Source organism: Psittacula echo (genome assembly GCF_963264785.1).
Source record: "Psittacula echo genome assembly, chromosome: 2".
Taxonomy (NCBI): domain Eukaryota; kingdom Metazoa; phylum Chordata; class Aves; order Psittaciformes; family Psittacidae; genus Psittacula; species Psittacula echo.
Window position 1 is genome coordinate 137,225,560 of NC_137737.1, and position 13,893 is coordinate 137,239,452.

General features: G+C 42.9%; 1 protein-coding gene across 1 annotated transcript; it reads right to left on the reverse strand.

Moving 5' to 3' along the window:
• Positions 1 to 8,162: 8,162 nt before the first annotated feature.
• UQCRB (ubiquinol-cytochrome c reductase binding protein) lies at positions 8,163 to 12,809 on the reverse strand. Its single transcript, XM_080610685.1, has 4 exons — positions 12,459 to 12,809; positions 11,431 to 11,502; positions 9,366 to 9,532; positions 8,163 to 8,395 (listed from the first exon to the last, which is right to left on the reverse strand). Exons 1-4 carry the CDS (start codon positions 12,568 to 12,570, stop codon positions 8,318 to 8,320), a joined length of 429 nt encoding a protein of 142 aa, XP_080466811.1. The 5' UTR covers positions 12,571 to 12,809; the 3' UTR covers positions 8,163 to 8,317.
• Between the last annotated feature and the right edge of the window lie 1,084 nt (positions 12,810 to 13,893).

Consider the following 13,893-nt stretch of genomic DNA (forward strand, 5'->3'; position numbering starts at 1 on the left):
TCCATGGGCTCCTGAGTCCCAAAGGCTCTTCACTGTACTGGTGCCTTCCAGTGTCTTTCAAAGGGCTGAGCAGGGGGTTGCTGGCCATCTGAGCACACCCCACAAGGCCAATACCTTGCTCATGGGTGCAAGGGGTAGCAACCCACCCTTGGGGAGGAAAGGAGGTGGGGCTCATTTCTGACACAAGCTCACCAGGACTCTTTCTCCCTGTGCCCACAGCTTCTCTATGCTATGAGCTGCACAAATCCACACCTTTGAGCTGGGGACAGACTCTGGGAAGTGTTTGAGCCACCTAGCTACAGCACCAGGGACTTGCTCCCCACCCTCTTGCAGCTCCCAAAGTCTTGAACTCCTGTTGTGCTACAGCACAGCACTGACACCTCATCTGGGGCTCCCTCCTCCAGCTGCACAGCCCAGGTCCAAGCAAGGAACCAGCCCTGGGGCCAGGTAAGTTGTTTCCCCCCAGGGCCATCAAAGCTACAGCTTTTCCCCAGGTCCCCCTCCCCATTTGAGTGTCAGGGCTGGCACCCCCTGCCTCAGGAGGAGACAGGACCTGCTAGTGAGGTGGGCAGCATATCCCTCACCACAGGCTGGGAGAGGCTGCCAACGTGATTTCTCAGCTACTCCTTACCGGGGGGACTTGTCCCCTCTACAAAGCATGCCCAAGCTCAGGCAAAAAGTAGGGTCTGAGTCATGTCCATCACACCAGCCTGGCAAAGCCAGGCATAAGAGGAGGCTGTCATGGCTCTGTGTGTCAGCTGTGAACTGTGAGCCCTCTCTTTATTCCTTCAAAAGATTTCCTTTTTTAAATGTTTTTTTCATTTGAGAATTAACCTCTCCTCCTTCATTTGACAGTTTATAATTACCCAGAGCAACCGATCAGCAACTGTGCCATTTGCAACATCTGGGAGATCTTAAAGCAGATCCCAGTCCAAGCTGCACTGATGTAATTGTTTTGCTGGGTGAAGGATGATAACTCCCCACGTGTGTTTATACTCCTTCAAAATAATCCAATGGTTTTTTTGAAGCTCACTTATGTCAACACATGCTTTACTGAGTCTTACGCGTTTTGAAAGCGCTGGCTGGAGAAGTCCCCTTCCAAAGCATACCTCCTCATGCTCTTTTTGAAGTAGGTTGTTGAATCATCATGAAGTATCAAGGCTTTAATGGCTGTTTTGGAGGTGTCCAGCTACTCCACTGGGTTTAACACACATGTGACAAGCTAAGTATAAGAATTCATACAAGAGATCCCCCAAAGCTCCAGGGGTGGAGGTGACTGCATCTCTGCTCTCTATGAGAAACAGCAGGAGCCTGTGATCAGGTGAGAACAAGGCTGCACAAAGACCAGCACTCTGCACTCCAAGCTGTGCACCAAGAACCAGCTCTGGGGAACATCTATACACTTACGAGTTGTCCAGCAGAATATGCTGCTCTCAGCAGAAGTTGCTCTCAAGACCAACAAAAGATGGGGTGGATAATGATGTTCTTTGGTGTAAGCCAGATGAACCTAGGCTACCATGTGCAAACATTAAACTACAGATCTAAACATCTAACCTGTCATAATTACATCATCTGTCTTATAATGGGAACAGCAGCCTCTCCATAAGACACTTCTGAAGGGAAACGTGCTTTCTAACACTTTCCCTGGAATGTCTTTTATTCTGTTTGGGTTGGTTTGGGGGTTTTTTTGGTTGGTTGGTTGCTTTTTTTTTGTTGTTTTTGTTTTTTAAACTAAAGCATCTCTGGTTACTCCCAGTGCAGCCCTAGGTCCTGACTTTGCCCTGCTACAGCCTAAGTGCTCCTAGGCAGGGACGCCTGTCTCCATGAAAGCTCTGAAATTCTGGTCTCACCCCTCCTATGGCACCTCAGTTTTGCAGCGCACAGAGCAGAGCTGAGCTGAGCCAAACTTCACCTGGCAGCAGAACACATTTTGCTTTTTCTCAGAGCCACCTCCATGCTGCTGTGACAGCCTCGTGAGCTCCAGCAAGACAGGCTGGGTGCCGAGCATCAATGGAGGCATGCTTATACACCCATGGAAAACTAAAGCAGTTTTCTTCCATCTTCTTCAGGACGAGAGCCTGTAGCTGAGGAACATGTAGGATTTGGACAGTTTTTAGTTAATTGAAGTAAACCAAACATATCTAGCTGCTTTTATGACTATTTCATAATAGTGTCTTTTTAAGCTAATACTCCACCAGGGAACACAACTTGCAGACAAAAAAGGCCTCTGAAGTGCCTTGAAGAGATCTGAGCTTTGGATTCTGAACTCAGCTGCTTATAAACAATCATTTCAATCTGCTAGGCCACAGCGGGAGTATGAGGCTTCATAAAAGGGCTAAGGTGTCGTAATACTGAGTGCAGCAGTGCTTAACTCCATGTCTCGCTATCCAGCCTTCCCATGCAATCCAGAAGATTTAGACACAAAGAACCAGATCCACACAGGCCAGTAGGGAACCACTTTAGGAACTGCTGAGGAGAGCACAGCCCAGCTGTGCTGAGGTACCTCTTTCTGATCAAGTTTCAAGCCCCAGATCCCTTCCCAGTGCAGGAACTGAAGCAGCACACTCTCATAAAACAGCAAGAGCAATTCCAGCACTTGTTGAGGGTTTGGAAGAGAAAGATGCAGAAAGAGGAGCTTTTGCTGCAGAGATACGAGCACCCCAAACCCAGACCTGCTCTGTAGTTGTCAGGACATCCTCTTGAATCCATGCTGGTTTTCATAGAAAGAACAGATGAGGATGAGCCAGAGGAGATGAGCACCCTGGAGGCAGGACAAGGGTAGCTTGGGTTCCACACATGATTCAGTTCAATGAATGATATCTAAAAATTCTTTAGGAAAAACTTAATCCTCAGTGAGTGCCATGAACTTGGGGTTTCCAAGATTAAGACATACAGGTGTCACCCTCTGCAGTGGCCTGCAAAGCACCTTGGCCTTTGCCAAACCACCACATACCTCTCTTTCCACACCCTCCTACTCCATGGTCCTATTTCCCCAAAATGCATTTAACCACATTTTTCTTTTCCCCCCCATTTCTAGTGGCCATCTTTGGTCTACACATAAATGCCCCAATCTCACCTCATCCTCACCACACAGCCCCAAAGCAGGCAAAGGGGATTGAGGTCAACTTATTTTCCCACCACTTCTTCCAAATCCCTGCACATGGTTTCCTAAACTTGGGTTTACCACAATCCCTCACCCACCTTGTGTTTCTCCCTCCAGCCCTTGGCTTATTTCCTTCGTCCGGGTGCCAGGACTTGCTCAGGACTTGGGTACTGCAGGAAAGAGCTCAGCATGGAAGAAACCACGACTGAAGACAGTTAGCTGGTGGGCAGTAATTTCCCAAGCAGGCAAGCGCCTCTATGCAGGGGGAGTCAGGCATTGCCCTTATTCTGAAGCAACATAGAAAACAGCTCTAACCACCTACTCAAGTCACAGTCTCTCCTGGTGCAGTTAATTACACCTTTCAAAAGCAGAACAGAATTAGCCAAAGGGACTAACAGCCCCACTTGCACTCCAGAAAAGACATTAATTAGAACTAAAGCATTCACAGAGCAAGGAACTGTGAATCCACACCTTTTTGCAAAGAAAAAGGAATTGAGCCCACAGCTTGTTGGCATTAGCTAGCATTAAGTCACCAGTGAGCAGAAGGCATTGAGAGCTCCTCCTCCAGAGATGCCATAAGAACACCCACCATGCAAGGGAAGCAGAAGTAAGTGCCGTTTTTGGCACTCTGGAACATCAGAACAGCCTGTCACCTAGCTCCAGCACAACCAGCACTCAGGTCCTAGGCAAGCCAGGAACTGTTTGACACTGAAGGATTTACAAAACTGCCCCAAAGGAAGCTTGCAGCTCTGCATAGCCTGCAAAGGAGTTTGAGGGAACTGAGTTTGGGGATCAAGCCCAGTTCTTCGAGGATACTTGGATGCTAAACCCAAATTATTTACAATGGAGAGAGTTGCCTACGGATTCTTCAGGATCTTAGCTTGTGCTGAAAGAGGCTAAGAGGAGTGCAGTCAATTGAGGCATTCAGGTCAGCTGCATACCAGACAGGACAATGAGCTCCAGCCTCAGTCTTCACCCCAGAGCAGCAGTGGCTCAGGTTGCCTCTGCCTGTTCCACACTGCAAAGGAACTTTACTTGGCCTTACCCCAGCCAAAGTTTCAGTCATCAAAAGTGACCGCAAGGGCGCAGCAGCACTGTAGGGAAATCCTGAAGATTATCTTTGACCTGTGCTATCTAGAGAGAAAAATGCTTCAAGTAGGAATGTGTTTATCATATTAATGCTAAAATAGTTCCATTATAATGACAAGCATGACATTTCATCAAAATTCTTATGAGATTTGTATCTGCTGAAGCTCTCCGCTGGATGGAAGTTGGATGTAAAACAAGCATATGTTTCTTGTTACAGTGCTGCAAAAAAACCCATTGTTTCTGGGTTGACCGATTCAAAATCTAAAGAAATCAGTCTGCCATAACAAACATGATCTTCAGCAATCAAAATGTATTCTTATATTTCACTATGAATTTATTAAAAGAACTTCAACTGACATGCAGGTTTGCTTATGTGATGAAAATAGGTTCAACCTAAAACTGTCATCAAACTTCAGGATTAGCAATATTAACTCAGACTCTCTCTTAATTTGACACACATAATTTAGATGGGCCAGATGTTGTGAACCCAAACCACAAAGAGCCCTCAGTAATTTATGGAATCTGCATAGAATTTATATCCAAAACCTACAGTAATGAAGGTTTCAAAGTCAAATTATGAACTGCAAGATGCACCATTGCCTTGTGCATTATATGATACGACCTTAAATTGCAGGTTCACATTTTTCCCAGTAGGAACCCCTCTCTCATTCAGAGAATTATTTTCAAATCCTCTTCAGTGCACAGCTCAACCTTACTTCCTGCACTCTGTACAGGCGACAGATGTCTCAGCTTCTTTGCAAGTACTTACTGTCAGAGGAATAAAGATTGTGAGGTCTTTTTCAGATCCGTGAGAAGTCCTGTGAGATTTGCTCCTGGTACCACCACCTGTAGTATCCAGTGTGTATGGATGAATACTGACACTTTCACCCAATATTTTCAGAACAGATCTACTGAACCTAGATACAGATATGATTACTCCGCACTTGTGCAGATGTAGCCCCAGGCACCATATTTTAAGCATTTAGCAAAATACTCTTGAGAGTTTCTGTGAACTCACAGTCTTGCTCAGCATTAGAGAAGAACCTGATGACAGCAGCAGGAAGAAAACCCAGATCTCCAAACCAGCATGCTTGGTCCTTCACCATCAGACTATCCTTTCACTTCTGGCAATTTCACACCCTTCACTGTTACCAAGCTTTTCCTTAAAAGAAGTTCATTTCATAGATCATAAGCTCACGGCTGCACAGTCCTGGATCATTGACAGAGGAGCACACAGCCTGCAGAAGGAATATGGCAGGATCCCATAAAGCACTGCACAAGTGGGATGGAAGCACTAGAAGAAATTGAAGATCTGAAAATCCTCAACTTTTGCAAGGCCATTCCTTCTCATCCCAAATATTTTAATGGATAAAGGCAAGGATTCAAAAATGGGAATGACACTAACTCTCCAACTTTTCACCAAAAGGATTCAGATCTTTCACACAAGAAAACTCCTGTTTCTTCCAGATAAGATTAAATGCTTCTAGCAAAGTATGCACAGAGGGGAACATCAGAGTATGAAATACAGAAATGTCTTCCAAGTTACTCATCTATTAGTCAGTAGCACAAGCATTCAGATCTCATGTCATATTCTAGATAAGAGTTTACAGTCTCTAACACAAAGCTGCTACAGCTCCTGGTTCCCAGGCAACAGATCTCCTGCTTTTACACTCACCCCCTTCCTCCATGTTTCTATTTTTAGATTCTCAAAGAATACGCACCATCTCTGCCAAAAAAACCCCAACAAATACATTTTCCTGACTAATATCATTCTAAGATACAACAGTACTCACTGAATTTTTTCAAATACTTCAACAGGAGACTACTGCACATTACATGAACTTAAAAATGACCAATCCAAGTCAGAAGCATCTGAAAACACGTGTAAATGAAAGCTGCCAAACAACTTCAGCCTCGATGAGCAGGCAAGCTCTTAACATGGCTTCCTTTTCCTTCCTTCCACTGAACTGCTATAAAGATCACTTGAAAAGACTGTTATTAACTACTTTTACTTGCCTCTGACTCTAAAAATGCTAAATTTGAGTGTAAAGAGGTCAGTGATTTCAGGTATGTTAGGCCAGTTGGAGTATGGCTGCTTTGCACTCCCCTCAAAGGTAATTTATAGGTATTTATAAGTGTCTGTTGCCAACAAAACCCTTTACTCTAAACCAAGTAATTTTTTTACAAACTTTCGAACCGCACTAATCTTAATCCAAACTTACGGTCAAGTAAGCAGATGCTGTATTTCTATAAAATCCCAACTTTTGTAGAATTTTGACCATCTATGCCTTTCAAATGCTATTTCCATTAGATAGTTAGGTCTTCTAATATTATGCTAACAGATTAAATAGCTCTAATTCCATTAAAAATAATCAAGTAGTCTAATAATTCCATTATTATTATTATCATATAAAAGTGTGAAAATTAAGACCTCTTTTGCCTCTCAGTAGAAAACCAGAAAGTTCTCAAAACAAACAAATTACATATGCTTCCATTGTAAGATTTTACTACAGGAGATGAAAAAACCCTCACATTCTTAGTATAAATCTCCCCACAGACTTTTAAGGAATATTGGTGATGCAGGTATTTCAGCAGCATTTTGTTTTACCGCATCAGGCTGTGATGCTCTGTAATAAATATTTCATCCAGGGATCACTGAATTCATCCTACATATGGGAGCAACTGAAGCAAGAAGATGAGGGTAGGTAACAGAGTGATGAACACAGCTAAAAGACTGTTTCTATTCTAACTTCTAACCCAGTATCACCTGGGCATATCAACTCAAAACTACAGATATAGTTTACTCCATATTTACGTAGTTTTGCTTTTTCTAAATTGCTCTAGCTTTTGGTCACTGCGTTCTTGCATTTGGCAGACAAGCATGCATAACAAAGAAAAACATAAATGTTGGGACTATCACACAAGACTGTGCATTTCACACAGAGGGCTATATGATAGGCTTTGAATTTTACATATAATTCCAAAAATCTGTTTCAAGTTAACACTACCATTAAACTGTGGAAGACTAAACTCGAGGTCTTCAGCCAGCAAGATCCAGTACTTTATGGATACAACTGAAATCCTTCTGTTTTTTAAGCAGAGCCCAAATTCCATATGTATCTCTAATGTCATTAACCTGACCACTTAAAATACTTGATACCAATCACTGTGAACAACAGCGTGCCTTAAGCGATGAAGAAAATATATGGGAAGTTAATTATGCTGTTAAAAATACATCAGCATATCTCTTTTGCCCTATAAAAGGATAAAAAAAAAAATCTCAAGAAACTGAAGTGAGATGGTCATTATGATTTATACGAAAATAGCCTTTTAAGGATTAACAATGTATATGGTACAAAAAGCTAGTGTAACGCTTCCTGATTTTTTGATTAAGGAATCACCTGTATTTTCCATTATTGTGCATCTAAACACATACATAGAATCACAGAATAGTTAGGGTTGGAAAAGACCTTGAGATCATCTAGTTCCAACCCCCCTGCCATGGGCAGGGACACCCCACACTAAACCATGTCACCCAAGGCTCAATCCAACCTGGCCTTGAACACCGCCAAGGATGGAGCATTCACAACCTCCCTGGGCAACCCATTCCAGTGCCTCACCACCCTCTCAGAAGAGAGAATATTCAATATTACAGAATATTGCATTCTGTTGTCTCATGATGCACTATAACATCCAGCACTGGGCCAGTATTGTTGTCTCCAGGGAGAAGTGATGATGGAAATAAGTGACCCCTTTTTAATTTAACTGGGCAACTAGCACCAATAGCTTTGTGTGTTTCTTACCTACCCCTACAACTGCAGAGAACAGCTGTACTATGAAAAGAGTAAGAATCAAAAAGCTGGAATGAAGACTGCATACCACTAAGCTAATATGTAATGTATATGCTCATAGGAAAGATCCGAACATTAGCTTGTTAACATTTGCAAAGAACTTTTCCAAGTAGGTTTTATACTTTGAAATGTTTATTTTACTTGGATGAATAGATTCAATGAACAAGCTGAAACAGTATTCCTCAGCTTCATATTTGCCTCCCTGTAGGCTTCTATATCCAAGTGTTTAAAAATATCAGAAATATGTGGATATTTGCATGAAGTAGTTCAATAGTTATTTCTTGTTCCATTCTTCTCTTTCAAGTCTTTCACGGATTACTTCTTTTAGGTATGGTTCAAGATAACGCTGATCCTGAAAAAGAAGATAATATATTTAAACTTACTAGGAGTTCCAGAAATATCTCAAGCCATTCCTACAGACTACTTGTCTCTCATTTGTCCTCTGATTTGACCAAAATCTAACCTAAAAATTAAAATCAAACATTACGTACTCTGGTAAGGTAAATGTTATATCTCCCAAGTCTGCAGTGACAAATTCTTTACCACGGCAACCACTAATTCCTAATGCCTCGCCAACATGAACAAGCAAAGCGATGCTTCCAGCTGTATCTTTAGAAATGATGGTTTTTTGGCAGGTAACAAAATGTACAATATCCACTTTAGTTCTAAGTCCAACCATAATATACTCAAGGAATTAATTTTGAACTTAACTTCAAACAGTGCTGTGTACTTGGATTTGATAGAACATTTCAACAGTGTTTTAACACTCATGAAGAAACTGCTGCTTAAGGAACTACACAACCAGTTATTCAATGCAGCAGTTACCCAAATACCACCAATAAGACCACAAAAAACAGCCCTTGCTTATATAGAGAAACATAATGCCCTTAGGCTATCCTATAGTCAAAACATCTAGTGATAAGGTTCCTCTCTGCCAGGTAATTTGGAGAAAGAGATGGACAACAAAACAAAGTCTGTGAATCAATCACTACAAATAAAAATTTAGTTACATCTGAAAAGGAAAGTGTAGTTTGTTTTTCAAATTACAAGACGACGCTTATTTTAATGCAAGGTTTCTCTTTAAATTATCATTCCTTACCATCTTCATGAACAAAAGTTTTGGCTCAGGATTTTCTTAAGATTCAGAAATTAATCAGAAAAGCAAGAGACCTTTCATAAGACTTTCCAAGCTAGTTACAGTATATTCCTTTATCTGATAGTTTAGGAGAAATGTTTTGTCTGAATACAAACAATCTTCTATGGCTCTGAGCTACAGTTTTGGCTTTTTTACAGAAAAATTCTGTAAAGTTCTGTACACATACCTCTTCATACTTCACCCACTGGTCTTTTGGAAGGATCTGATGTTTCAGGCTTAGATCAAGTGCTCGCTTTATACGAAACATTCTTTCATTGTAAAGATGTTCCGGGAGTCTCCTCACTGCTTCTTTTACATCATCATCTTCATACCATGTGTCATCTCTCATTAAGCCTGTACCAAGAAGATTTTACGATATCACTGAAAAAATAGTCTTACATAGGATTTAGGATTGACACAGATGTTTCTAAGTAACATGGGAAAAACACTTCCAATGCATAAAACCCAAACCAATCCAGAAGAGAACCACTAGTCACTCACAGAGAACAAACTCTAAACACTGGCTTTCACATACTTCATTTATTTGCTCTTAATCCTTTTCTGAAGGACGAATAGGGAAAATGGGTATTCAATATGTTTCATAAGAGTATATATGCAGAACATATGTAGAAATAACTAAGAAATAACTATTCTGGATCTGAAGGGTGAACTTATGCTCATCTAATTTTATATCTGTATTTAAGGTGACTGTCTAGGAAAAGGGTTTAAGAGCTATGAATCCATTACAGTCAGTCAGCCAGTCACAGATGTGACTAAAGAATAATTCTTCAGCACTGAAGTAAACTTCACTATGCGTAATGACTAGATCTCCATTGACTATATTAAATTACGGAAACCTGAAGCTAGATGTTTCTGCACAAGTTGGTTCTCTCCCACACTGCCCCAATCAGAAGCTAAATCAGGGAAAACCACCTAGTTTTCTAAACCAAGAACACCTCTACACTGTCTGTGGAACAAATGATTCCTGAAATTCAACCAACCCTGCTTTAAGTTTCAGTATTAACAGCATACAACAAAATGTTACTTCTGTAACATCCCAAGACTGATGGAGATTAAGGGAGTATACCCACTGACTTGTGGTAAACAGCTTTGATCTCATGTGACCAAGTTGGCAGTAGTCTCCCACTAAACCAGAAATTTCTTTTAAGCTACATATTCTTGAATTCAGGTTTGTAATTTATTTCAAAGGCACAGGCAGCACGGCTGCTAATTTAATCACTACATTAAATGTGTTTCTCCTCAGTTTCTAGTCACATTCCTAGAAAAGTGGCAAAAAGTATTAACACCCTAAAGAACTTTGGCCTTTGAGCAACCTTGTCTAATGGAAGGTGTCCCTGCCCATAGGGAGTTGGAACCAGATGATCTTTAAGGTCCCTTCCAACCCAAACCATTCTATGATTCTACGAAGGATTTCAGCAGACAGATATAAAAAGAGGGGCTAAGCACTGCATTTCCAGAGGAAAGACCTAAGCTTATTCTTCCACAATTTTCTTGCATTTTTTTCCTAACTTCCTCAGGGCAGGTACGTTGCATTTCTTTAAAATATTTGCTCATGTTGTGGTCAGTAGTAAATTAAGGCCTCTGACTATTCAGATACTCTTGTCACCCAATGACAGTTCTACCATGTAAATAGTTGAAACAAACTTTGTAACTCTGAACAAACTGAAGACAGTATTGTCACGGTAACCTCCTCTACTTAAGGAAACTCTATTTTTACACCTACTTCACAACTGCGCAGGCCAGAGAGACACCAAGTGAATTTATGGTGATGCAAAGGCCAGAACTAACTAAATCCTTTTTTGCACTTTGGATACTTAGTATAAGCATTGCACACAGACTGACTGCTATCAGTGGGAACCTGTTCACCTTCAAGGGCAGACTTTGGGTTAGAAGATACTGGCCAGTGAAAGTAACTTGGTGGGAAGAGATAAATAATAAAGCTCTCAGGACCACTCTGTGAAAGTTTTTTTTAACTGCTCCAGTTTAACCTTAGCTGTTTCAAGTTATTTCACTAAAAAGAAGGGCAAGCAGACAAATAACAGAAAAGTCAATGATTAATTACCAGGCACAATCATGATGACTGAAGCTATTGCTCTTTCCCCACAGAAGTAGCAGCTAATTTTGACCAAAAAGACTTATGTAAGCTGCATGCACATACACCAGTTACAAACCATAACTTGTTTGAAGACTGTCACACTTGCGGAGTTTTTAAAGCTCAGTGAAACACTTACCTAGTTTGTTGAATCCAGCTGCATTGTAATACCACTTGCGAAATCTGTCCATGAGGCGACCGCCTCCTGCGACTGAATGGGACCATCATCAGTTGCAGAGCAAGATAAAATTCAACATTTAAACACTACTACGACAGCACACAAACAGTTGTTGGCTTCCTTCCCATGCACTAATGCACCACTGCATCAAGTTTGACTTAGCCTCTCTGCTTTTCAGCATCCCTTAACTGACACTGAACAGGTAGAATGAGTGCTTGTTACATACAGTAATTTGACCTCTGTTTCACTAAATTTGAATATTAGACTGCTTAAAACTTGGATAATTGCTAACAGTTCAGTGTCAAAGACAGCACCAGACTTTCAGACCGCATAACTTTTACTTGAGCTAAAAACATGATGTTCTACATACAGCAAAACCATCATGCTTTCCAAACAATTTACTGAAGTTCCAGTAAATACCATTCAAGTAACTCAACAGGAGGTCTAGAAACTCTGAACCCATATAACACAGATCATGAAGTCAGGGCAAGCTGTTCTTCATGTCATCTCACTGTGACACCCCATAAAACCAGTGCTATGCGTGATATCAGTACATCATTTGCAAACCCCCTCATCAGGCCTTATTCCTTCGGTTTTTAGGGCTTGAGAAGGAATAACATTAGACCATCTAAGCCTGGTGCCAGTATCCGGGTGGGACAGCGCTGCCCCCGAAGACCTTCTGCCCCCTGATCTCAAAAAAAACTCCGTTTCGGATCCAGGCTCCTTCGCTGAGGCCCAGATCGAGAGGCCGCCGCTCAGGAGGGACGGCGAGGAAACCCGCCCGCCAGAGCCCTGCCGGCGATATATCAGCTGCGGCGCTGCTCCTGTCAAGGGCACAGAGCGCACACCGCCCGCCGGCTCCCCAACTCCCTGTCACGGCCCGCCTCGCCTCCCAGCCCGGGACGGGACAGAACAGAGCGAGCCCCACACCACAAACGCGGCAAGCACGGCCCCGTACGACCACCCCCGGGAACTCTCCGCCGCCTCACCCGACGCCCTCGCCGCCATGTTGACCTCAGCACAGCGTGCTGCCTTCTGGGTAATCCATCGCGTTCCCGGGGGCGCGCCGGCTCCGCCAATGTCGTCGCGGCTCTGGTGCATGCGCTCCTGCAGGGCGGGGGCAACGGGGGACCGGTACCGGCAGGGAAAGGGTTGCACCCGTTCGCCGCCCGCGTCTTTACCCGGGCAGGCGGAACATCCTCAAGGACGGGGGTGCCCCATCAGTCTCCGCCGTGCGGCTCCTCCAGGCTGGGGCGTCTCACTAGGCCGTCTGCTGCCGCAGGGCACCGGGCTGTTCTGAGGCACCACCCGCGGGCGCAAAGAGCAGCAGAGAGGAGGCTCTCGTGGACACGGTGAAGCGCATGATTCCTACAGTGGTTTTAAATAGCGATTTTGGTGTTTGAGGATCGGTAATTAAGACAAGATTAGGCAACGCGTGCTCAGAACGAGTGACAGCGCCGTCTCCTCACAGTGTGTTTGCACCGCAGTGCCTCTGCAAACGGGCAGAGATGCAAAAACCAACATGTTATAGGCCGAGCGTCGCCTTTGCTAGCGGTACCCGGGTACTCACCTGCGTGGCCACTGCTGTAGTGCGTGGAGAGGTGGTGTGAACAAGCACTTGCTTTGGCCTAAGGTAACCCAGCTGTCAATCAGGGCAGCAGAACTGGGTGCTGTGAAGATTCTTTAGACCAACAGTTGTGAAGGTGAGTATCAGCTAAAAATCAGCTCAGAGCACAGTAAGCCCAAATTCAATCACAGAAAGATGCAGAAACCTCTTTCTACGCAGGTATTGAAGCTGCCAGGTGAGCAGCTGTTTACTAAGGCACCGATCGCTGCCCCCCCCCCCGGCAATCCCTTCATAAGCATACCTCTGCGCTTCTAAAGAAATCAGTATGTGGAACTATACTAGCACTATTGCTACAGTAGATATTTTAGTCAAAAGCATGCAGCTAAATGTGATACACAAGCAAATAGCACAGCTCAGACTGTGTTCAGCAGAGCTCAGGCAGCCTTTGCCGTGTTGTACCCATCAAGCCTCAATTAACATGCTCAATCAAAAGCTGCTAACCCTTATCAAGAACATCAAAGCACAATAAGTTTTGGGCCAAACATTTCTTCTAAACTCCTCCCCCCCCCTTTTTTTTTTTATCTTAAAGCCAAAAAGTACTTGGCATGATCCTCAAAAAGTTCTCCTATACTCTTTCCCCTTTCCTTTTAGCACTCCCATAAAACCTTTTGCTTTGTTTCTTCATGGTATTTCTGGGAAGCTATTTTGGCATAAGGTCATGCATTTAACATTTCAAAAACCCTGTTTTAGCTCTGGCAGCAATTATTTTTACATTTAAAAATATTAAAGGAATTAAAAGCCCAAAGTTGGAGACATTCAAAATATATGCATTATGTAATATAATTTTGTATTATAAC